At 45.3% G+C, this 25000-nt stretch overlaps 1 protein-coding gene across 2 annotated transcripts in view; it reads right to left on the reverse strand.

Annotated features, from left to right (window-relative positions):
* Positions 1 to 10: 10 nt before the first annotated feature.
* LOC143281905 (uncharacterized) overlaps positions 11 to 25000 on the reverse strand; it is a 255605-nt gene continuing 230615 nt past the window's right edge. For both annotated transcript variants that reach the window (XM_076587190.1, XM_076587191.1), the window contains exons 10-17: positions 21108 to 23727; positions 16144 to 16273; positions 14081 to 14285; positions 12486 to 12659; positions 10854 to 11027; positions 9752 to 9934; positions 7793 to 8027; positions 11 to 5709 (exon numbers count right to left, since the gene is read on the reverse strand). In XM_076587190.1, the coding sequence (XP_076443305.1) occupies positions 5597 to 5709; positions 7793 to 8027; positions 9752 to 9934; positions 10854 to 11027; positions 12486 to 12659; positions 14081 to 14285; positions 16144 to 16273; positions 21108 to 23727 (3834 nt within the window). In that variant the 3' untranslated portion in view covers positions 11 to 5596. The remainder of the gene's footprint in view (positions 5710 to 7792; positions 8028 to 9751; positions 9935 to 10853; positions 11028 to 12485; positions 12660 to 14080; positions 14286 to 16143; positions 16274 to 21107; positions 23728 to 25000) is intronic.

Consider the following 25000-nt stretch of genomic DNA (forward strand, 5'->3'; position numbering starts at 1 on the left):
ACTCTATTGTTTTATCCAGTGTGAGATGATTTCCCTCTTTATTCAGAAAAAAAGAGACAAATTTACAACAATTATCATATCTAATGTTGACTAAGCGAAAATGTCCAATATACTAACGTGAAACATCAAGGCTATAAGAAACCGCATCTACAAGGTAGTAAAATGGATTAAGAGTTGATGTGATTAAGTAGCTTTTTGTGACAACGCGATGTGTATGTATATGAGAGTGGTTTAGCAAAATTAATGTCTATAGATTTTAGAATAATATTCAGCAGAGCAGTGGCACAACTCATGTAGGAATCTAAGACTTCAGCTACTTTTTTTTTTTTTTTTTTTTTTGCGAATGCGTGCACGGACTGTGTGTGTGTGTGTGTGTGTGTGTGTGTGTGTGTGTGTGTGTGCGCGCGCGCGCGCGCGCGCGCGTGCTTGCTGCTGCTTTCGCTCTCTTTTTTCACAGTGAATTCATTGTATGTCTATAGGGATACTACAACAAGACCCATCACAGACTGCAGGTCACAATTGTGTGTGTGTGTGTGTGTGTGTGTGTGTGTGTGTGTGTGTGTGTGTGTGTGTGTGTATGTTTGTGCTGTGGTGTGTGTGTGTCTGTGTGTGAGTGTGTGTGTGCGTGTGTATTTGTGTGTGTTTGTGAGTGAGTATGTGTTTGTGTGTATTTGTGCGTGTTTGTGTGTGTGTGTGTGTGTGTGTGTGTGTGTGTGTGTGTGTGTGTGTTCGTGCGTGTGTGCGTGCGTGATTTGTGAACGAAAATATTATTTGTGACACCTGAGCTTGCCATCATTTGCTAATTAATTGTCAACAGAAACATTCTCTCTGTCTCTGTCTCTGTCTCACACACACACAACACACACACAATAATGATGATAATAAGAAGAATAATGATAATAATATTATTACTATTATTATTATCATCATCACTATTCTTCTTCCTATTATCATTATTATTACTATTATTGTAATCATTATTACTATTATTACCATTTTTATTAACATTGTTGTTGCTGTTGTTATTGCACTGATGACCTATATGTTGTGTTTCTTAATCGGTTTTCCCCCTCTTTGTAATATATGACCATATTATTTCTTCTATTTTAGTTATGGGCTTTTTATGAATCAAAATTTTGCCTTTCTCCATATCCTTCTTTCGTATAAACATATATATTTTTTAAATTCAACGATCAGTTCAAGTGAGCACATTACTTCCTTTTCAATAAGAAAAAAATAATTCATCTCTTTCCCTCTTTCGCCACTTACCTTTCATACTATAGACTCATCGAAACAATCATGAGTAAGTTGTTTTCCATCTCTTGTGATTTAGATAAACACAGCAGTCTGGTTTTCGGAATAGACTTTAAAAAAATGTCAATCTTAAACAAAGTTTGGGTTGAAATATTAAATTTTGCACAATTGTGCAGCAAGATTTTTTTTTATATACTGTTTAATTGAGTGTTGCACTGTCAATGGAGGAACGTTTGTGTGTGTGTGTGTGTGTGTGTGTGTGTGTGTGTGTGTGTGTGTGTGTGTGTGTGTGTGTAATGTGTGGCTATTAGGTAAGGGCGAACGGAGAAACGGCTAAACGGCAAATCAGATAATCAGTTCATTATTTTGTTTGTTCATTCAGTTGTTCATTGTGTGTTCCTTCATTCATGCTTTCAATCAGTCAGTCACTGCATCTATTTACCTTCAGAATCAATTACTCATTCACTTATTTACACTGACCACTGTACTGTATGTGTGGTTGATGCGGTGTATGTATGTATGTATGTATGTATCTGTGTGTGTGTGTGTGTGTGTGTGTGTGTGTGTGTGTGTGTGTGTGTGTGTGTGTGTGTGTGTGTAATAAAAGATGTTGAAAATTGTAAATAAATACACAAATAAGCAAATATATTACTGAATAAATTGTAACAAACAATCCAGCACAATGAAATAATACAAAATCGATTTTTAGAATTCATGAAGATCGTGTTATTTGTTATTTGTTTGTTTTAAATATGTGTACACTTTCACAACACCAGTTCGACGAACACAGTGAACTATACACATGCACCACTTCTCAATTAAAGTACACACTGCTCTATACATGTGCACCATTTCTCAGTTTTAGTACACAGTGCACTATACACATGCACCACTTCTCAGTTAAAGCGTACAAAGAAAGAAAAGCAACAATATGAAAAGGGAAGGAAAAATACCCCCACCCCTCATTTTTTTTTTTTTAATGTCAAAACACATAATATAGTAATCTGTAAATGTGCGCCATGAAAAACAAATGTTAACCCCAGTATAATGAATGAAATGTTGGGTTATAAAAATATAAATCAACAAATCGAAGGGGAAGACCAAACACATGAAGAGAATGTCAATTAGACAAACACACACACAAAAAAGAAAAAAAAATCTTACAAAACATGTTTCGTATATTTTTTCAATCATACAGTTTATCAAGGACATACAATGCATCGAAAATAAGAACAACTAAAAAAAAAATTTTGTTTAAAGATATTTTCAAACAAGAAATATATCGCACACATATCCTAATTCTAACAGTACATTTAGTATGAGACTCTCACAAATAGGGCATTATATAGAATTAATCAGTGCTTTTTATGTTTCTGTACACAAAGAATTTATCAATTTCATATGCACTAAGAATTTAGCTGATTTACTCAAGACGTGTATGTACATGCAACAATATACAGGTCACTAAAGCTGAGGCCGTGTACAACATTGATTTGAAATACGTTTATCCAATCAAGCAATAGAAACAAAAATCTCAGTTTCCATGGTCGTGGTTTAAGATATGAATCTAAAGAAAGCGACAAGAATATCGCAGCTCAATACAACACTGGAAGAAGCGAAAACCGTGCTTTACCAAGCCGCTATTTCATCTCTACCTTTTCAACGAATGCACGTGAGATTCTAACATTGCAATACACATTTATACCCTCCATCTTTCTCTTTGTCTTATGCACACATAACGTCTTGTATGCACGCGAACATACGTGCATGTTCTCTCTCTCTCTCGCTCTCAAAGACACAAGACACACCGACACAGACACACACTGACACAGACACACATACCGCATGCACGAAAACACACACTGAGAGAGAGAGAGAGAGAGAGAGAGAGAGAGAGAGAGAGAGAGAGAGAGAGAGGAGAGAAAGAGAGAGAGAGAGAGAGGAGAGAAAGAGAGAGGAGAGAAAGAGAGAGAGAGAGAGGAGAGAAAGAGAGAGAGGAGAGAGAGAGAGAGAAACAAAGTTCGTTGGGGAGAGGGAAGACAAGAAAGGGGATTTAGGGGTTATGGTAAGGGGTGGGAGTAACATTGCGTCACATTCTCCTTATAAGATTTTAATAAGTTGTTTGAAGATCTGTCATTTGTTTCATTATCTGCAATATCGCATCAGGATTTCATGTTTCATAGAAGTCACTCCAAAAATGTCCCAACTATTTAAACAAAAGGTAGATTTATTCAATTTTATATTTCTGTTGTCAATCTCAACTTCCCACAACAATGAGGTGGACAAATAACTGGCAGAAAGATACAGTATCATTGATACAAATCCACCAGTGAGATAAAGAAAGAAAGCAGTATCAACACAATAATATATCTCTTCAACAACGCTAAATCTGCTCCTGGTTATCACAAAACTGTTGATTTCAGAGAACTGGTGTTAGCCTCTCTTCAGATTTCTTTCCATTTCGTTAAACACTGGGTTCAGAAAAATTCTTCTTCTTCTTCTGCGTTCTTGGACTGCAACTCCCACGTTCACTTGTATATGCGTGAGTTGGTTTTTACCTGTATGACCGTTTTTAACCCGCCATGTAGGCAGCCATACTCCGCTTTCGGGGTGTACATGTTGGGTATGTTCTTGTTTCCATAACCCACCGAACGCTGACATGGATTACAGGATCTTTAACGTACGTATTTGATCTTCTGCTTGCGTATACACACGAAGGGGGTTCAGGCACTGGCAGGTCTGCACATATGCTGACCTGGGAGATCGTAAAAATCTCAACCCTTTACCCACCAGGCGCCGTCACCGTGATTCGAACCCGGGACCCTCAGATTGAAAGTTCAACGCTTTTCATTCGGCTATTGCGCCCGTCAGAAAAATTCAAGGACCACGTATTGGTATTTTTGTAGTCTCTTTCCTTGGCATGATAAAATGATGCAGAATGTTCGGCAAAGAGCGCTGTATTCAGTCCGTGTAACGACCACCACTCATACCCACATGTACTTTCTTGCATGTCAACTTCCGGTTGTTTCTCTTTTTTTTGGTGTGTGTGTGTGTGTGTGTGTGTGTGTGTGTGTGTGTGTGTGTGTGTGTGTGTGTTGTTGTTTTTTTAACAATGAAAACAAAAAATCACAGTTAACGCTGATAAACCACTGTACAACAGTATAGGTTTGGCTGGAACATGGAACGCATCATTCAAGCTGTTCAGGATGTTCGTGTGCCTGAATACGCCATTTACATATTCAGTGAGATGCCGGTGGTTGACCACACACATCCTGCATACTTTCAATCATCTCTCGATTAAAAAAAAACAACAACAACCCAACAACCATTTCATGGAGACATAATTATCGGGTTTCATGAAGAGGTCCTTAATTAACTTTCTGCGAAATGTGCAGTTGCCAAAACATGCGGACAGAACAGCCACTAGGGTACAGTGTAACCTGGAGGTTTCGAGAGAAAGTCTGCTGTTTCTGATCATTTCACATCTGCAGGCCCAGTCTGCCCCAAACTCGATTCTGCCACTGGTTTAAAACTATCAAAAACTATTACCCAAGGTTTGACAGACATGTAGACAGGTGGATAAATGGAAAGGACATACACACACATAGGTATACACCTACACGCACATGCACGCATAATCTCTCTCTCTCTCTCTCTCTCTCTCTCTCTCTCTCTCTTTTTCACATACATACACCACTTTTTTTCTCAAAATACCAATTCAAAATAATTAGACAACCAAACACGTGAACTGAAGAGGCATTGATTAGGAAACACAAAGTATAATTACAAATGTCATAAATCAGTATTATGCAGCAGACACACATTTGAAAAAGGGACACTAATAAATTCCAGAGAGAAACATACATACAGACAGACAGAGCGATAGATAGACAGAAAACAGACAAAATCAGAGGCAAAAAGACACAGATACAGAGATATTCACATACAAAAAACAGAAAGACAAAATCCTCAGAGGAATAAGCTTTTGACATTACGACGAAAAACAAACCTTCCCGAGGTCTGAATGAGTGACAGACAACAAACACCACGGGTGCAAAAACAACAACAAAAAACAACAAAAAAACAACAAACAACCAACCAAACAAAAAAAACCACAAAAAAAACTGATAACCATTGAAAAAAAAAAAGAAAAGAAAAGACGTCCTGTGACGACAGAGAGCCAAGGTCTGGCTGCACGTGGAGAGGAAGTCACGTGTCCTGGCTGCACGTGGAGAGGAAGTCACGTGTCCTGGCTGCATGTGGAGAGGAAGTCACGTGACCCGAGAGTACGTGGAGAGGAAGTCACGTGTCCTGACTGGCTGCACGTGGAGACTGAGGAAAATCACGAGTCCTGGGAGCACGTGGCGCAGCACTTCTTTTTATAGAACGGGTAGCGACACATGCGGGCATGGCGCACGATCTCACAACGCGAGAACGTGTCCTGGCACTTCGAACCTGGAAAGGAAGACCATCGCTTTCATGGTCATCGTCCTCATCGTCGTCATCGATCAGCAACAACATCAGCATCGTCATCATCACCACCTCTATCATCATCATCGTCGTCATTATCGTAGTAATCGTTGTAATCATCATCATCAATCACCTCAACCATCACCGTGGATATCAGCATCATCATCATCATAACTGTCGTTGTTGGAGTGGTCATCGTCATCGACATGATCATCGTCGTCGTTATCATCATAATCATCATCATCTTAAATTGTGGATCGGTAGTGTTATTCCTTCTCACTCACTCACTCACTCACTCAGTATTTCCTTAATTCATACTGTGATACATCATTCATGTATCTGATATAACTCACTGCGCGAAAGGTAGGCTTCAGTCAATAAATCAATCAATCAATCAAACACTGATGGTGACCTACAATCCATCATTCAATCAACCAAACACTAATGTTGACCTGCAATGCTGTAGGTCACCGCCCATCAACCAATCATCCAAGCCAACATACCACACAATCTATCAGTCAACAAGCCAAGAAATCACCTAATCAGCCTTTCAGTCAGTCAGTCAGCTAGTGAGCAAGTCAGTCAGCCAGTCTGTCAGTCAGTCAGTCAGTTTGTCAGTCATTCGGGCATGATGAGCTACCACCAGAGGCATGAGTTCTGGAAATGCGGCAGTGAATCACAGACCTTACTCTCTCTCTCTCATTAAAAGTTGCTTGCTAAAGGAAGAGGCAGGGAAGGGAGGTCACTCACTCACTCACTAACACACATTCTCTCTCTCTCTCTCATTAAAAGTTGCTTGCTAAAGGAAGAGGCAGGGAAGGGAGGTCACTCACTCACTCACTAACACACATACTCTCTCTCTCTCTCTCATTAAAAGTTGCTTGCTAAAGGAAGAGGCAGGGAAGGGAGGTCACTCACTCACTCACTAACACACACACTCTCTCTCTCTCTCTCTCTCTCTCTCTCTCTCTCTCATTAAAAGTTGCTTGCTAAAGGAAGAGGCAGGGAAGGGAGGTCACTCACTCACTCACTAACACACATACTCTCTCTCTCTCTCTCTCTCTCTCTCTCTCATTAACCCACTCAGTACGGCCAGTCCTCTCTTCTCCTCTACACAGACCCCTCGGATGTCCAGTGGGTGTCTGAATGACCCAACCTTTAGCTTCCGTCGTCAGAACTGTGGTATTCTTTGTCAACATTCACCTCTTCAGTGTAAGAGCCTTCCACTTGCAATATTTGATGATGGTAATTGGGGTGAAACGCGGTTAACGTCGTCTCTTTCGCCGTTCGTATGGAGAGAGTTAAAAGTTGCTTGCTAAAGTACAACCTCAACCAAACCAATCACAGTGATGTACAACCTCAACCAACCCAATCACAGTGATGTACGACCTCAACCAAACCAATCACAGTGATGTTCGACCTCAACCAAACCAATCACACTGATGTTCGACCTCAACCAAACCAATCACAGTGATGTACGACCTCAACCAAACCAATCATAGTGATGTACAACCTCAACCAAACCAATCACAGTGATGTACGACCTCAACCAAACCAATCACAGTGATGTACAACCTCAACCAAACCAATCACAGTGATGTACGACCTCAACCAAACCAATCACAGTGATGTACGACCTCAACCAAACCAATCACAGTGATGTTCGACCTCAACCAAACCAATCACAGTGATGTTCGACCTCAACCAAACCAATCACAGTGATGTACGACCTCAACCAAACCAATCACACTGATGTACGACCTCAACCAAACCAATCATAGTGATGTACGACCTCAACCAAACCAATCATAGTGATGTACGACCTCAACCAAACCAATCATAGTGATGTACGACCTCAACCAAACCAATCATAGTGATGTACGACCTCAACCAAACCAATCATAGTGATGTACGACCTCAACCAAACCGATCAACCAACCCACCAAGAAAACTAGTGAAGCAAGTCTTGTTCTGGTGTAAACTGAGTCTGATAACTCACCAACCAACCACCCAACCAGCCAGTAACTCAGTCACTCACTCAGCAAATCGATCACTCACGACGACATACCTGAGGAGGAGGAAGCGAAGGAGGAGGAGGAGGAGAAGGAGGAGGAGGAGGAGGAAGAGGAGGAGGAAGAGGAGGAGGAGGACGGGGCCGGACGCCGAACAACACAACGCTGGGTGTTGCACGCTTCCCGTGTGCGAGGTTTGTCCGCCAGGGGGCAGTCACTGCTCGGCCTTTGTTGGGGGTCAAGACACTTGACCTCCCGTGTTCTCTGACCCGTTCCGCACGACTTGGAGCACTGCACACAGAAGGGAATAAAGACTGGAGAACAGGAGGAGGAGGAGAAGAAGAAGAAGAAGAAGAAGAAGAAGAAGAAGAACAACAACAACAACAACAACAACAACAACAACAACAACAACAACAACAACAACAACAAGGAAGAGAAAGAAAGAAAGAAAGCAGAAGAGGAAGACGTGATGGTGGTAGTGGTATAGTTGGACGAGGGGGGAGAAGGGCGACGGAGGATTGCGGGGGTGGGGGGGGGGGGGGGGGGGTGCGGGGGCGGGGAGTGGGGGCAGGGGGCTGGGGGGGAAGGGGTCACAGAAGGAGGAGGATGGACCAGTCTCCAGCTGCTGACACTGATGGCAGACAGGTGCAAAGCGTCACAGGAGCTGGCTGCAATGTGGCCTCCATTTCCTTTGTTGTACGGCGAGACCGGAATGATCACCAGCTGTGTGGCGAACAAGGCCGCACTTGTCTGCCAGTGCAGAGGGCGTAGCTTTCTGCTGGAGGGAAGTTAGGGGTTGTGATTAAAGTATTGGACTTTCAGTCTGAGGGTCCCTGGTTCGAATCTCGCTAACGGCGCCTGATGGGTAAAGGGTGGAGATTTATTTCCGATCTCTGAGGTTAACATATGTGCAGACCTGCCAGTACCTGAACCCCCATCGCGTATATACGCTAGCAGAAGGTAAAAATACGCGCGTTAAAGATCCTGTAATCCATGTCAGCGTTTAGTGGCTCATGGAAACACAAACATACCCAGCGTTCGCATTCCCGAAAATGGAAAATGGCTGTTTACATGGCGGGGTACTGAAATAAACAAAACGGTCATACACATAAAATGTAACATATCTGTATGAGTGTGTGTGTGCGCGTGACTGAAACCTGATTGAAGGACACAGGAAACAAATGATAAGCGCCAAATGTCAGCTGTAGTCGGCTCTTCCTAGGTAGGCAGCCTGTGCGAATGACTCCGTGTTTGTAAAGCGCCTGGAGCTTGTGGCCTCTTAAACATAGGATAGGCGCTACTTAAATATCAGTATCAGTCCTACCATCACCATCTGTAAAAGCATTGCTCAGCACAGCAGAAAACATTGCGTTGAAGAAGGCAGGATCAAGCACGCAGTCTTGCTTGATGCCATTTTGTGACAGGAAATGGAACGGGATCGGAAATTCGCCATCACCATGCATTCTGGCAACCGTGCAATCCCGGAAGTGACAGAATTTCACGGTGAACTAAGTCAAGGCTGCCAGCACTGGACGTCATCTTCTACAGGCTGGGGCCACCACAGCTGACGGCATCAAAAGCGTTCGTCAGATCCACAAAATACTTCGTGGAGGGTGGTGTACCTTAACTCCTCCCAACTTGCATGCCTTACAGCACAACGCTGAGATGGCTCCACGAAGTCTGCTGGCAGATGAACATGATTTGAACTCACTCAGGTGCAGCTGCAGTGAGCACCATGTCCACATTATAAGGGCCAGGTCTGAATCCACCCACACTCCATCACGTGAATCAGGCCCTCGCACACAGACACAGACACACACATATACACACGCGCGCGCACCCGCGACTGAACGTGCACAAAAATACTCACATATACACTCGCATATACACATATGCACACACATACACTTTCACACACATCCACAGACTCACGCATACACACACACACACTAACATGCGCGCGCGCGCACACGCACACACACACACACACACACACACACACACGCTCAACGAACCTGCGACCAGGAAGTCTGGTACCATTCCGGAGCGCATGCGTCAAGCTGGCAGGGTTCAAAGGTGACAGGTTTAACCGCCGCGTCACAATTCTCGTCCGCCACCACAGAAAGTAGTCCCCCAGGCAAGGATTTCATGCACACCACGTCCCTGCTCTGGTGGCCTTGGCCACAGGTCACGTTACACTGCCGGTCAATCAAACAACCAAACAATCAATCCATCAATCAATCAAGCCATCCATCCATCCATCCATATGTCGATCAACTGACCTTTCAATATAATATTGACCAGTGCAGAGTGTTCAATTGAAAAAAAAGTCTTTATCCAGCACATTACACAAATGGATACTCAGTGTGTGTGTGTGTGTGTGTGTGTGTGTGTGTGTGTGTGTGTGTGTGTGTGTGTGTGTGTGTGTGTGTGTGTGTGTGTGTGTGAGCGCGCACGCGCGTGCGATCAAAGGCGTACGATAATGATCCCGTGGTTCGTATCAGTAATTGGTAGGTTATGGAAACACGAACATAGCCAGCATGCGCACACCAGAAAACGGAGTGTGGCTGACTATAATCATAGCAAGGCAAATTAGCCATTCATGTACAAACCCACTCACAGATCTATACCAGTGAACATGGCAGCTGTTGCCTATGGAGACAGAAACCAAGAAAGAAAAGAAAACTGAAAGAAAGAAAGGACGACAGGAAGAAAAGAAGAAAGAGAGGAATAAAAAGAAAGAAAGAAAAGAATGAAGAAAGAGAAAAGGAAGAAATAAAGAAAGAAAGGATGAAAGAAAGAAAGGAAGAAAGACAGACAAAAAGAAAGGAAGAGTGAAATAAAGAAGGAAAGAAAAGGGAATGAAAGAAAGAAAGGAACAAAGATGGGAAGAAAGGAAGAAAGAACAAGAAATAAATAAAGAAAGAAAGACAGAAAGAAAGAAAGAAAGAAAGAAAGAAAGGATGAAAGAAAGGGTAAAAGAAAGAAAGAAAAGAATGAAAAAAAGGAGAAATACATGAAAATAGACAAAAATGAAAGAAAAAAAAAACCCGAAAAAAAAGCAAAGAAAAGAGAAAAAAGTAATTAAAAAAAAAAAAGAAAAAAAAAAAAAGCCACCTGTGTCCACTCCCCGGTGAACCAGTGACCGCCACAGGGGGCAGGGGCCGTGCAGGGGAGGTAAGGCTCCGGACGGGACACGCCGTCACAGCTGGACTCCGGCAGGGATTGCCCCCCTTCCCCTACACACGTCACCCGCCGCCACTTCCGGCCCGACCCGCACCTCGCCGGGCACTGGACACACACACACACACACACACACACAACAGCGACGTCGTCATCGTCATCATCGTCATCATGGTCGGCATCGTCATGATCATCAGCGTCGTCATTATCATCATTATCAATGTCGCCATCGTCCTCATTGTTGTCGTCCTCGTCATCATCACTGTCGTCGTCTCCGTCATCTTCGTTATCAATACCGTCATTATCATCATCACTGTCGGCGTCGTTATCAGCATTATCAGTGTCGTCATTATCATCATTGTCGTCGTCATCGTCATCATCATTATTGTCGGTGTCGTCATCACCATTATCAATCATTATCATTATCGATGTCGTCATTATCATCATCATTGTCGTCGTCATCATCATTCTCAATGTCGTCATTGCAATCATCATCGTCATCATCATCATTGTCGTCGTCGTCGACATCATCGTTATTAATGTCGTCATTATCATCACTGTCGTCGTTATCATCATTAACAATGTCGTCATTATCATCATCACTGTCGACCTCATCTTCATTGTTGCCGTCATCATCGTCATCATCATTATTGTAATGTTGCATGGTATAAAATGTATCATCACGTAGCAATAGGGAAAACGTTGATGCTTTTACACCAATAAAAAAAAAGAATCCGTGAGAGAGTGAACGAGGGGAGAGAGGCAGGGAGAGAGATAGAGAGAGAAGGGGGAAGGAATAGAGAGACAGAGAAAGACAGACTAGACAAAACGAGGGACATGAAGGCGGAGGACAAACACACAGACAGAACAGACAATTAGGAGAGCGGGAAACAAGACGGTCTGTCTTTCTCTCTGTGACTGAGATAGAGAGAGAGAGAGGAGGCTGGGGAGGGACAGAGACCGACAGAAAGAGACAGAGGAGAGACAGGCAGACAGACAATAAAGAGAACGGGAAACAATGTCTATCTTTCTCACTGTAGTTGGGTCAGAAGAGGGGTATGTGTCAGGGGAGGGGGAGGAGGGTGGAGGAAGGAGGGGAGTTTCAGTTTCAGTTTATCAAGGAGGCGTCACTGCGTTCGGACAAATCCATATATATTCGCTACACCACATCTGCTGGGCAGATGCCTGACAGCAGCATAACCCAACGCGCTTGTAAGGCCTTGAGTGCATGCTTATATATTTGTGTACCTATCAGAGTGGATTTCTCGTTACATAATTTTGCCAGAGAACAACACTCTCGTTGCCATGGGTTCTATTCTTTTTCGGTGCGCCAAGTCCGTGCTGCACAAGGCACCTCGGTTTATCGTCTCATCCGAAAGACTGGACGCTGAATTTGATTTTCCAGTCAAACGTGGGAGAACGGTTGACAGCGGGACTCGAACCCACACCCTCACGGACTCTCTGTATAGGCAGCTGAGTGTCTTAACCATTCTGCCACCTTCCTTTTCACGGGGAGGAGGGGAGCAGAAACAGAGAGACAGACAGGAGGAAGCAACCCGGACCCACCTGTTCTGGCCAGCGGGTGAAGTACCATCCTTTGCCGCAGGGACCCGTCTCACACCGCTCTTCCGCTTCCGGTTTCCTGCTTCCGGGGCAAAGGTCATCGGACACGTCATATCCTGTCTGGTCCACGCAGTACACGTCACGTGTTCGTACCCCTTCCCCGCACTGGACGGAGCACTGCACAGGGACAGCCAGTGACGTGGTCAGTGTGAAACTGTTCATACATCATCGTGTGTAATCATTAGCATAGGAACTTAGTGCACAGAGAGAGAGAGAGAGAGAGAGAGAGAGAGAGAGAGAGAGAGAGAGAGAGAGAGACAGACAGACAGACAGACAGACAGACAGAGATATACAAAGAGAGAGAGAGACAGACAGAGAGATAGAGAGAGAGAGAGAGATTAGAGAGAGAGACAGAGAGACAAACAGAGCGAGCGAGCGAGCGAAGGTAAGGGAATAAACACAATAATTGCTTTTTTACACCCGGCCTTCTGGGAGAGAAAAAGGAAAGAAAAATGCAAGCACAAAAGCAAATTCTTCAAGAGAGAGAGAGAGAGACAGAGACACATAGACAGAGACACAGAGAGAAAGACAGAGAAATGCAGAGAGAGACAAAGAGATAGAGAGACAGAGAAAGACAGATACAGAAACAGAGAGGGTGAGACTGAGACAGGGACAGAGACAGAAGATGAACTCAGCAAGTAATTCTCGTTGATTTCAGTGTGAGCAGTTAACATTCCCGCCATAGAAGCGTAGCGCCAGTGCCATGTTGTACAATTAATAATGACAGAATAGTGTGAAGCTGGTAAAATCCATTATATCTATGGACCTCACCGGATGTGTTTTCATGGGTTTTTCTAAAACGTTCCAACCATATAAATTATCACGTGTTTTCTATCTATCACGCCTTCGAAACTCCGGAATTTACTCTGATAGTAAAATGTAGACTTTGAATTATGAAAACTCGACACAAATTTTACCGCCATTGTATCATAAGAATTACCCATAGACTGTTGGTATTTAGAACGGCGACCGAAAGATACTGGCTGCGGTTGCTATAAATCTGGTTAACGATGCTAAAAGAAGACGTCTAAGAAGGTGATCATAGTTGATGGAGGAGAAAGAGGAGGACCAGAGCAGGGCAATGATGAAGGAAATGAAGAGGATGAAAAGAAAAAGACGAAGAAGAAGAAGCAGGAGGAGGAGGAGAAGAAGAAGAAGAAGGAGGAGGAGGAGGGGGAGGAGAAAAATAAGAGGGAGGAGGAGGAGGAGGAGAAGAAGAAGAAGAAGAAGGAGGAGGAGGAGGAGGGGGAGGAGGAGGAGAAGAAGGAGGAGGAGGAGAAGAAGAAGGAGAAGTAGATAAAGAATCAATATCAACATCAACATGAACAACAAGGAAGAGGAGGGGGGAAAGAAGAAGAAGAAGAAGAATCAACATCAACAACAAGGAGGAGGAGGAGAAGGAGAAGGAGGAGGAGGACGGAAAGAAGAAGAAGAAGAAGAAGAAGAAGAAGAAGAAGAAGAAGAAGAAGAATCAACAACAACAACAACAACAACAAATAACAACAATAACAACGAAGACATACAAGCAGACAACAGACCTGTGACCAGTTTCCAGTCTTCCACGCAGTGCAAGGGTCGTTCTGACAGAGTCTTCTGGATTCCGGCTTCACCAGACCCTGGCAGTTCTCCTCCGGTCGGGTCAAGTTCAAGGTTGGCGAAATTCGCGCGGTGCAGGTGACCAATCGAGTCTGTTCTCCATGACCACATGACATGCTGCAGGCCGACCACGGATGACTCTGCCATCTGACACACACACACACACACATGGAAGCTGCACTCAGAGGGGTGTTGATGATGACAAAGCATGCTTCTGCTCCTGCTGCTGTTGTTATTTCTATCACTGCTCCTGCTGTTATTATCATTACTGCTACTGCTGCTGCTGCTGCTGCTGTTATTATCGGTACTGCTGTCTCTGCTATTATTATTATTACTGTTGCTGCTGTCGCTGCTATCATTAGTGCTGCTGTTGTTATTACAATTACTGTTGCTGCTGTTGCAATTGTTACTACTGCTGCTGCTGTTATTATCATTACTGCTGCCTCTACTATCATCATTACTGTTGCTGCTGCTACTACTGCTATGATGATGGTGGTTTATTATTGCTACTGCTGCTATCATCATTATCGTTGCTGCAGCTGCTGCTGTTGCTATAATTATCATTTCAGCTGCTGCTGGCAGTCTTACACCCACTACGGTGCTGTTGTTGCTTCTGTTACTACTGCTGCTAGCACTACTACAACGTTGCAACAACTGCTCCTAGTACCATTATTAGCACTGTATTTTCTGTTACTACTACTACTACTACTACTACTGCTGCTGCTGCTGCTGCTGCTGCTACTACTACTGCTGGTGCTGGTGCTGGTAGTAATAGTACTTCTGGTGCTGCTTTTACCACAACTACTACAACACACTTTTAGGACTACTATTACTGTTGCTGGTGTTATTACCACCACTCCAAAATTAATGCTACTGCTGCTGCTGCTGCTGCGGCTGCTGCCACAACTACTACAACCACCACCAGTGCTTCTGCTGCTATACCCCATCCTTCTGCTACTACTGTTCCCGATATGCCAGAGAGTGCAATGGAGGGGGGCGATGGGCCAGAGAACAATGAAAAAGAAACAAACAAACAAACAAACAAACAAAAACCAAAGAGAGGCAAGGCCTTCAAGACTCACTTGTGGCAAATTAAGTCCCCTAGCATTAATTACAGAGTAATTTCCCTTTTTTACTACCTGCACCAAAACGTTTGCAAAATAAATAAAACTTCCATGCTTAGCAAAAGAAGTTCCTGTTTGAACAAAAAATGATATTGATGACTGCTCTTGTTGTTGTGTCGAATATCAGATCAAAGTGCCAAGTTTAGAGAATACAAAAATATAATTATAACAGTAAATGCAGTTTGCATATAATTAGGCTACATTTTTTTTTCTGTGCCCATCCCAGAGGTGCAATATTGTTTTAAACAAGATGACTGGAAAGAACTGAATTTTTCCTATTTTTATGCCTAATTTGGTGTCAACTGACAAAGTATTTGCAGAGAAAAATGTCAATGTTAAAGTTTACCACGGACACAGACACACACACAGACAACCGAACACCGGGTTAAAACATAGACTCACTTTGTTTACACAAGTGAGTAAAAAAAAAACACAAAAAAACGTGGAATTAAGATATTTGTAAAAAAAGAAGAAAAAAAAGAAGAAGAAATAATAATAACAATAATGACACTTCTGCTACTACTACTACTGATAATAATAACAATAATAATGATAAGAATCAGAAGAAGATGAGGACGAAGTTCTAACGTTATCTTGACAGGTAAATGTCGCGATACCAACCTCCAATCATTACACTTGTGGCAACAGTGGGAAAAAGATATAGTGGTGGTGTAACTGTGCATGTGTATAAACATAGTGCAACAATGGATTGATGGATGGATGGATGGATGGATGGAAGGAAGGAAGGAAGGAAGGAAGACAGAGAGGCTGACGGTTCCTTTCTGCAGAAAAAATGTCCGAATTCGTAAGACATCATCATTTTCGAAAGAAATCATTTCAGAAGCAGGATGAACAGGGACTGAATACATGGGCTCCCTTACTCGGCAGGGCAGGGGCGCGTGTTGCACGTGACTGTCTGGATCTCTGGTTGCGGCACGTGCGCGCAGTTGCCATTGGTAACCACAGCCTGTGTGCGTGTATCCAGACAGACCACCGCTGACTGCTGCACACCTGTCAAAACACATGGGGAGGTGGGGGGGGGGTGGGGGGGGGGGCATGATGAACACCTGTCACAACACATGATGCACGCCTGTCACAACATAATGAACATGAATGCACACCTGTCACAACATAATGAACATGATGCACACCTGTCACAACACATGATGCACACCTGTCACAACATAATGAACATGATGCACACCTGTCACAACATAATGAACATGATGCACACCTGTCACAACATAATGAACATGATGCACACCTGTCACAACACACGGGACATGATATGATACACACATACCACAACATAATGAAAATTATGCACACCTGTCACAACATAATGAACACGACGCACACCTGTCACAACACATGGGACATGATGCACACCTGTCACAACACATGGGACACGATACACAGCTGTCACAATACATGATGCACACCTGTCACAACGCATGGGTCATGAAGCACACCTGTCACAATACATGGGACATGATGCACACCTGTCACAATACATGATGCACACCTGTCACAACGCATGGGGCATGATGCACACCTGTCACACGATGAACACCTGTGCAACACATGGGACATGATGTACACCTGTCACAACACATTGGACATGACGCACACCTGTGACAACACATGGGACATTATGCACACCTGTCACAACACATGGGACATGACGTCCACCTGTGACAACACATGGGACATGACGTCCACCTGTGACAACACATGGGACATGACGCATGGGACATGACGCCCACATGTGACAACACATGGGACATGATGTACACCTGTGACAACACATGGGACATGACGCCCACATGTGACAACACATGGGACATGATGTACACCTGTGACAACACATGGGACATGACGCATGGGACATGACGCCCACATGTGACAACACATGGGACATGATGTACACCTGTGACAACACATGATGCACACCTGTGACAACACATGATGCACACCTGTGACAACACATGGGACATGATGTACACCTGTGACAACACATGGGACATAACGCCCACCTGTGACAACACATGGGACATGACGCACACCTGTGACAACACATGGGACATGACGCACACCTGTGACAACACATGGGACATGATACACACCTGTCAAAACACATGATGTACACCTGTGACAACACATGGGACATGATACACACCTGTCAAAACACATGATGTACACCTGTGACAACACATGGGACATGATACACACCTGTCAAAACACATGATGTACACCTGTGACAACACATGTGACATAACGCCCACCTGTGACAACACATGGGACATGATGTACACCTGTGACAACACATGGGACATGATACACACCTGTCACAACACATGGGACATGATGCACACCTATGACAACACATGTGACATCATGCACACCTGTCACAACACATGGGACATGATGCACACCTGTGACAACACATGGGACATGATACACACCTGTCACAACACATGGGACATGATGCACACCTGCCACAACACATGATGTACACCTGTGACAACACATAGGACATGATACACACCTGTCACAACACATGGGACATGATGCACACCTATGACAACACATGCAACATGATGCACACCTGTCACAACACATGGAACATGACGCACGCACACATGTGACAACACATTGGACATGACGCACACCTGTCACAACACATGATGCACACCTGTCACAACACAATGAACATGATGCACATCTGTCACAACACAATTAACATGATGCACACCTGTCACAACATAATGAACATGATGCACACCTGTCACAACACATGATGCACACCTGTCACAACATAATGAACATGATGCACACCTGTCACAACATAATGAACATGACGCACACCTGTGACAACACATGGGACATGATGTACACCTGTGACAACACATGGGACATGATGTACACCTGTGACAACACCTGTGACATGATGTACACCTGTGACAACACATGGGACATGATGTACACCTGTGACAACACATGGGACATGATACACACCTGTCACAACACATGGGACATGACGCACACCTGTCACAACACATGGGACATTATGCACACCTGTCACAACACACGGGACATGATACACACCTGTGACAACACATGGGACATGATGCACACCTGTGACAACACATGGGACGTGATGTACACCTGTGACAACACATGGGACATGATACACACCTGTCACAACACATGGGACATGACGCACACCTGTCACAACACATGGGACATTATGCACACCTGTCACAAAACATGATGCACATCTGTGACAACACATGGGACATGACGCACACCTGTGACAACACATGGGACATGACGCACACCTGTGACAACACATGGGACATGACGCACACCTGTGACAACACATGTGACATGATACACACCTGTGACAACACATCTCTCTCTCTCTCGCTACACACACACACACACACACACACACACACACACACACACACACACGCACGCACGCACACACACACACACACACACACACACACACACACATATAGTATCTACCTATCTATCTGTACATAAAAACATATGGATATACGACCAAGTGTCAGCTTGCTTGGCATGTGAGGTCATCAAAACACCCCACAGATGGAGATTTGAAGTACCTCAAAGTCTTTCCCATTGAACATGTAGAAAAGGAAGACATGTTGCAAAGAAGGGAAATATACCAGCAGGGAAACGTAGGGACCCTTGTTAAAGGTAGGAATGAAAGGTCAGATTTCAACAGTATTTCGAAAAAGAGGATTCAAATCTGAGACATTCGAACCCAGAGAACAGCAAACTAACCAGCTCGATAAATAGACGATGACCATCAAAGGGAAAGATGCTGTTCCATGAATGTGCACAAATTATTATTATTATTATCATTATTATTATCATTATCATAATTACATTTAACAAATATTTCTTCAATTTCATTTTGTTATTTTTGATTATCTGTTTATCTATTCTTCTCCTTTTTTTCCTTTTCCCCCTTTTTAATATCCATTTTAATCATTATTATTATTATCATTATCTAAATTCATCATTATCTTTTCTTTCTTTCTTTCTTTCTTTTTTTCCCCCAGTTAGATATCACTTCACTATGTTGACAACTTTTCTGTAGAAACTTTGCTATTGACGTCAAACGGAGGTGATGACGTACTAAAGACAATACGTCACTGACAAGACGCTCTCCTGAGGAAGCCCTGTGTGCGAAAATTTGAGAAAAGAAAAAAAAAGGGACAATTATTTTATCTGGGGTTTACTTACAAGTTTTTGTTGTTCGTTTTCGAGAAATTACCCTTTTGAAATGAATTTCATGGAGTGGTGCCAGCAAGTCTAGGATTTATTTTCTCTTTAGATATCACACACACACACACACACACGCGCACAATCATCGGAGACTATACAACAATCATCGTACAAATCATGCATCATGATATCTAAATAATGCACATATCATGTCACAGTACTTCAATCAATATCGCAATACTTAAAGACCATGTCATGATACTTAAAACTACCCTCAGTCCAATGTAACAACACATAAAAACCATATCACAATAGTTAAAATCCACTCCCATCTCCTAAAACCAGACACACATGTACACGTCACAATCCACTGACAGAAGCACAGAAAAACACGTCACACCCCTACCCATCCGCACAGCACATCAACATGCACAGAAAACTGAAACAAGAACTCATCTGTACACATCATGAGTGGGGAGGCGTTTTTAAATTCTTTTGAAAAGTTGAATAACACTGAGTTTTTCTAAGATACAGAGATAGGGAGTTCCAGACAGTATGGCCAAAGGGAGAGAACTATTAGATTAAAGGAATAGCACATGTTGCGATTACACTAGAAAGTACAAAGGGAGAGAGAGAGAGAGAGAGAGGGGGGGGGAAAGACCAAAAAAAAGAAAAAAAAGAAAAAAAAGAGAAAAAAAGAAAAGAAAAAAAAAGGAAAAAAGAAAAAGAAGAAGAACGCCACTTGGTGGTGCAATACTACTACTACTACTACTACTACTACTACTACTACTAATGATGATGATAATAATAATAACAATGGCATTGCGCTGAATCTTGTGCAGAGACAAATCAAAGCGGTTTCGCACAATACGAAATCTGAAGTGCTACACGTCTGCATGCATCTTAAAAAAACAACAATAATAACTAGTAATTGGATGGCAGTTAACCAGTCATCATTCTAAATTATCTTATGATATTTTTTCATTTGTTTTATTTCATTATTTTTTTTAGTTGGCAAACAATCAAACATGTACATGGAGTGGGATTTTGGTCAACAAGATAATAAAGAATGGCGGATTTGGAAGTAAGAATTAATTCAGGTCACGGAAATGAGGTGTTATCGCAAGATAGTAAACATCACATACACTGATCACTTCACGAATGAACAAGTGTGCCAGACCACCAAGCAGCACATTGGACCTTGTGAAGCTCTACTGACATCAGTTAAGAAAAGAAAGGTACGCTGGTATGGCCACGTAACAGGGTCCAAAAGCCTTGCTATCATAGTCCTCTAGGGAACTGTTGGGGAAGGGAGACAGAGGGGAAGGCAGAAGAAATACGATGGACTGACAACACTGCAGAATGGACAGGAGAACCATTTGCAGAGACCCAGGCTTTGACAATCAACTGACAGGACTGGAGGAATCTGGTGAACAGCTCTTCTGTGCGGAGCTACGATGACTCTTCACATAGAAGAAGAAGAAGCAACTGATTGACCAAGCAAAGTACCATCAACTCAAACCAACCCAGCCACCCCCCACCCCTGTCAGTGCATCAAGGACACAGAGCGGTACCACCTTACCTCCACCACACGTCAGAGTGCAGGCAGTCAGCCCCGACACTCGCCACTCGTACGACATCTTGTCCTCCTCTCGCGCCACCAGGTTCCCCTCTCCGCCAATCAGAACTCCCCTCTCGTTCATGGTCGGCACGATGTTGCCTTCTGGACCAATCACCAGCGGCGTCATGTCCTCGTTCGGCAGCTCGTTGGAGGAAGAACCCGCGTCCTGGCCGGACAGAGCTTGACGACTGGGATGTTCCGGAATGAACTGGGGTGACACGGGCCCTCCCCCTCCCCCTCCCACAGCAGACAGGGTGGGGAGGATTGTCTGCTCAGCGGGGTTGGTCAGAAAGTCTCGTGCTGAAGAGGGCGTGGCGGGGTGTGACGGCCCGTGGCTGTGGGGTCTGGGCGGAGAGTCTGTTCTGGGGGCACGGGTGGGGGCTGCAGTTCTGTCTGCTGAGGACGGCGAGGGGGTGACGAAACGGTCACTGGATGTCCTCCGCCTTCCGTCACTTCCTCTACCTCGTGATGCCGCTGGGTTTCCGGAAGAGGCCACAACGCTGGCCGCCCCATTGGTGGGTACGGCCACATGCACGTGCCGGTCTTTGTGTCCCTGTCGGCCATTCTCATGCTGGCTGTGATGGCGGCGGTTGTGGCGACGGCGGTTGTGTCCGTGGTGATGCTGCTGCTGTCGTCGCTGCTGCTCCAGCCGTCGCTGTCGGATTTTGCGGTTGTGTTCCTCCAGCCGCCGCTGGTACTCCGCCTGCTGCGCCGCTCTCTGCTGCTCCATCTGCTGCCGCCGCTTGCGCATCTCCCGGCGGTACTCTTCCTGCTGCCGGGCGTACTCCCTCTGGCGGGAACTTTCTTGCTGACGTCGCCGTTCGTCATCGTGACGCGAGTACTGACGTTGGTTGGGGTTGGAGGGTGAAGCCCCACCCTGGGAGTGGCGGTCACCCACCCGGATGGTCACCTGACCGTCCTCATCCCGGGAGCCGCTGTGCCCCAGAGTCAGGGCCTGTCTGTGTGACGTGCGGCGCCGCTCGTGGTTCCGGGCCCTGTGGAAGGGGTTCCTGCCGGATACATCCTGGCCCTGCCCCGCCAAACCCCCAGCCCCGTCTCTCCCCCCGGGGGTCTGTTTTCTGGGGGGAACCCGGAACCTGATCCTTCTCCTGGTGGGGGAGTGGGAGTTGATCCGTGACGTCATGATCCGGGGTTGTTCCGGACGGTCCGGTCGCCGTCTGTCGCCTGGCCGTGCCGGAGGTGTGTGGCCGCCACGCCCCCTGGGCCTGTAGCGCCGCCTGAAGGTGAAGCTCTGCGAATAGCTGGGACGTCGGAACCTCCGTCTGAAACCCAGCCTCCTACTGCTGCTGTTTGTGGCCGGGTAACGAGGGGTGGCCGGGTGGCGAGGGGTGGCGGGGTGGCGAGGAGTGGCGACGGGCCGGGTGGGGGTGTGGCGCTGCTGGGACAGAAAGGAGCGGGCCGTGGGGGACGTGTGTCGGCGGGTCACCCGATTGTGGCTCTGGGGTTTCTCGGGGTAGGACTCTGTCGGCTGTGCTGGCGCGTGCCCGCCGTCCTGCGTGGTGGAGGGGCTGGCCTCCCGTTCCCCGCCACGTGCCGACGACGGCTCCTGACTCTCTGACGTCTGCTGAACGGCTGGTTCGTCTTGAACTGCCAAGGTGTCTTCACTCTCCGTGCTCTGGGGACTGGAGGTGGTGAGCTCACTGCCTACTTCCTCCTCCGCACTGGGGTCAGTGTGGGCCGGGCCGGGAGAGGCGGACCCCCGGGCAGTGCTGAGGTCGTCGTCAGAGGACCGGCTGTCCATGTCCGACTGAAGCTCGGAACTCCCAGCGCCCTTGGTGGACATGTCCCGATTTGGATCTTCAAAATCGTGGAGTTGAGGTTCTGTTGTCCCGATGATTTCGTTTTTGTTGTCCTCGGGGTTAGACAAAAGCAAAGGTTCTGGAGCACCCACTTCAGAGTCATCTGTCGGGACATCAGGAGTGACCAAAGGCTCCTGGTCTTTTTCTTCTTCGTCACTGTCATCATCGTCATCATCATCGCTGTCGTCGTCATCACTCTCATCTTCAAAGCTAGGGGATGCCAGGTTGTCTTTCTCATTTAGCTCGCTCGAATCAAACTTAAGATTTGAACTGATGTCATCGTCTGAATCCAGAGACGAATCATCGTTTGGTTCTTTAGCTCCTTCTTCTTCATCGTCGTCTTTGCTTTCATCAAAACCGATATCGTCATCCTGATACAGAGAGAACTGGTCACGGACTTCTGTTTCTTCTTCTCCTTCCGCTTCCAGATATTCGTCTTCTGGTTCTTCTTCTCCACCTCTAACTTCCTCGCTGCCCCCTCCTTCCCCTCTGTGACCCTGACTGGAGGAGCTATTGGAATGGACCGATTCCATCAGACCATCACCCACCCTGCTGCCGTCACCGCCGTCATTCTCCACGTCATCAATCAAGCCTTCATCATCTTTGCTGTCGCTTCCGTCGTGATGGCTCTGTGATGACGTTTCATGGCGTGTTACGTTGTGATCGGCGGGATCGATGATTCGCCGGAAGTAGTCGTCTGGGACGTCAAGAGGGACATTGAAGGAATACTGAACTCCTCGGTTGGTGCCCCGGCTGTGGAGCTGAAACGAGCAAGGAGGCATGGGGTGTGATTAGATTGGGGCATCGATCATGTCGTCTGCGAGAGTCAGTCAGCGACTATTTTTTCGTCTGCCTGTCTGCCGGTCCGATAGTGTCTGTCCGTCTGTTTGTCTTACTCCAACTATTGGATGAACTGGGGAGACGCAGTTATAAAAATCATACCATCCATACAGTCTCTGGCTGTGTATCTGTCTCTCTGTCTGTCTGTCAGTCTGTCTCTCTCTCTCTCTCTCTCTAGTTTCAATTTAATCTGAGAAAAAAAGTGAAGAAAACTGAATGAAGAGAGAAGGTGAAAGACAGACAGTGAAGTAAATAATCCCACCGCCACCAGTCCATCCCTCCCCTTCCCCTCCCCCATACACACATCCAAACTGAAAGGCAGACTTAAAAAAAAAAAAAAAAAAGAGGGGGGTGGGGGGGGGGGGGGAGGCAAAAATGATACAGACAGACACACAGGCACACAGCCAGAGGCGACACCACAGACAAAAGCGTTCACGCCGATTACCAACAGGAGACGAAAACCCTGTAATCCCTGTAAAGGCTTTCGCTGGTCGCAGACCTTTTATTGGCTCACGCGAACGGGACTCTGGTGTATACCCAGTGAATACCCAGCCCTTCCCTGCTGAAGAAAATGTTGCCCAAGTCTGGCAGAGCGTGAAACAACCAATTATTGTTCACTGGAGGGAGGTTTACCATCCTCTTTCTGTTTGATGCCAGGGAACCCCAGTGCACTTTTATAAGCTGTGGTTGAGTCTGTCACTGTTAGTCAGTACCTTAATCCTCCTTATCTTGAAAAGAGAAGACTGTGGTTCTTGCACTGAAAAGAAAGGAGGTGTTTTTAATCCGCCTTATCTTGAAAAGAGAAGACTCTGGCTCTTGCACTGAAAAGAAAGGAGGAGAAGCTTTTAATCCTCCTTATCTTGAAAAGAGAAGACTCTGGTTCTTGCACTGAAAAGAAAGAAGGAGGAAAAACTCTAGTTTTTAATCCGCCTTATCTTGAAAAGAGAAGAACCTGACACTTCTTCTTCTGACTGAGGCGGTGAAGTCACAGCTTAGTGCCTTGGTTCAAAAGAATCTTCAAGGACATTGCGTCAGATCCACTTGACTTCTGAGCACCCCATCTCGCTCTCTACCCTCCAGTCAGCGTCAGATCCACTCTGTTTCCGTGTTCACGAATTCAGACACACCACAGTCGGCCGCCTCTCTGTCTCTTGACCTGACACTTGGAACGATCTTCCTCTTTCGCTTCGTTTA

This window comes from Babylonia areolata, chromosome 5 (assembly GCF_041734735.1).
Source record: "Babylonia areolata isolate BAREFJ2019XMU chromosome 5, ASM4173473v1, whole genome shotgun sequence".
Taxonomy (NCBI): domain Eukaryota; kingdom Metazoa; phylum Mollusca; class Gastropoda; order Neogastropoda; family Buccinidae; genus Babylonia; species Babylonia areolata.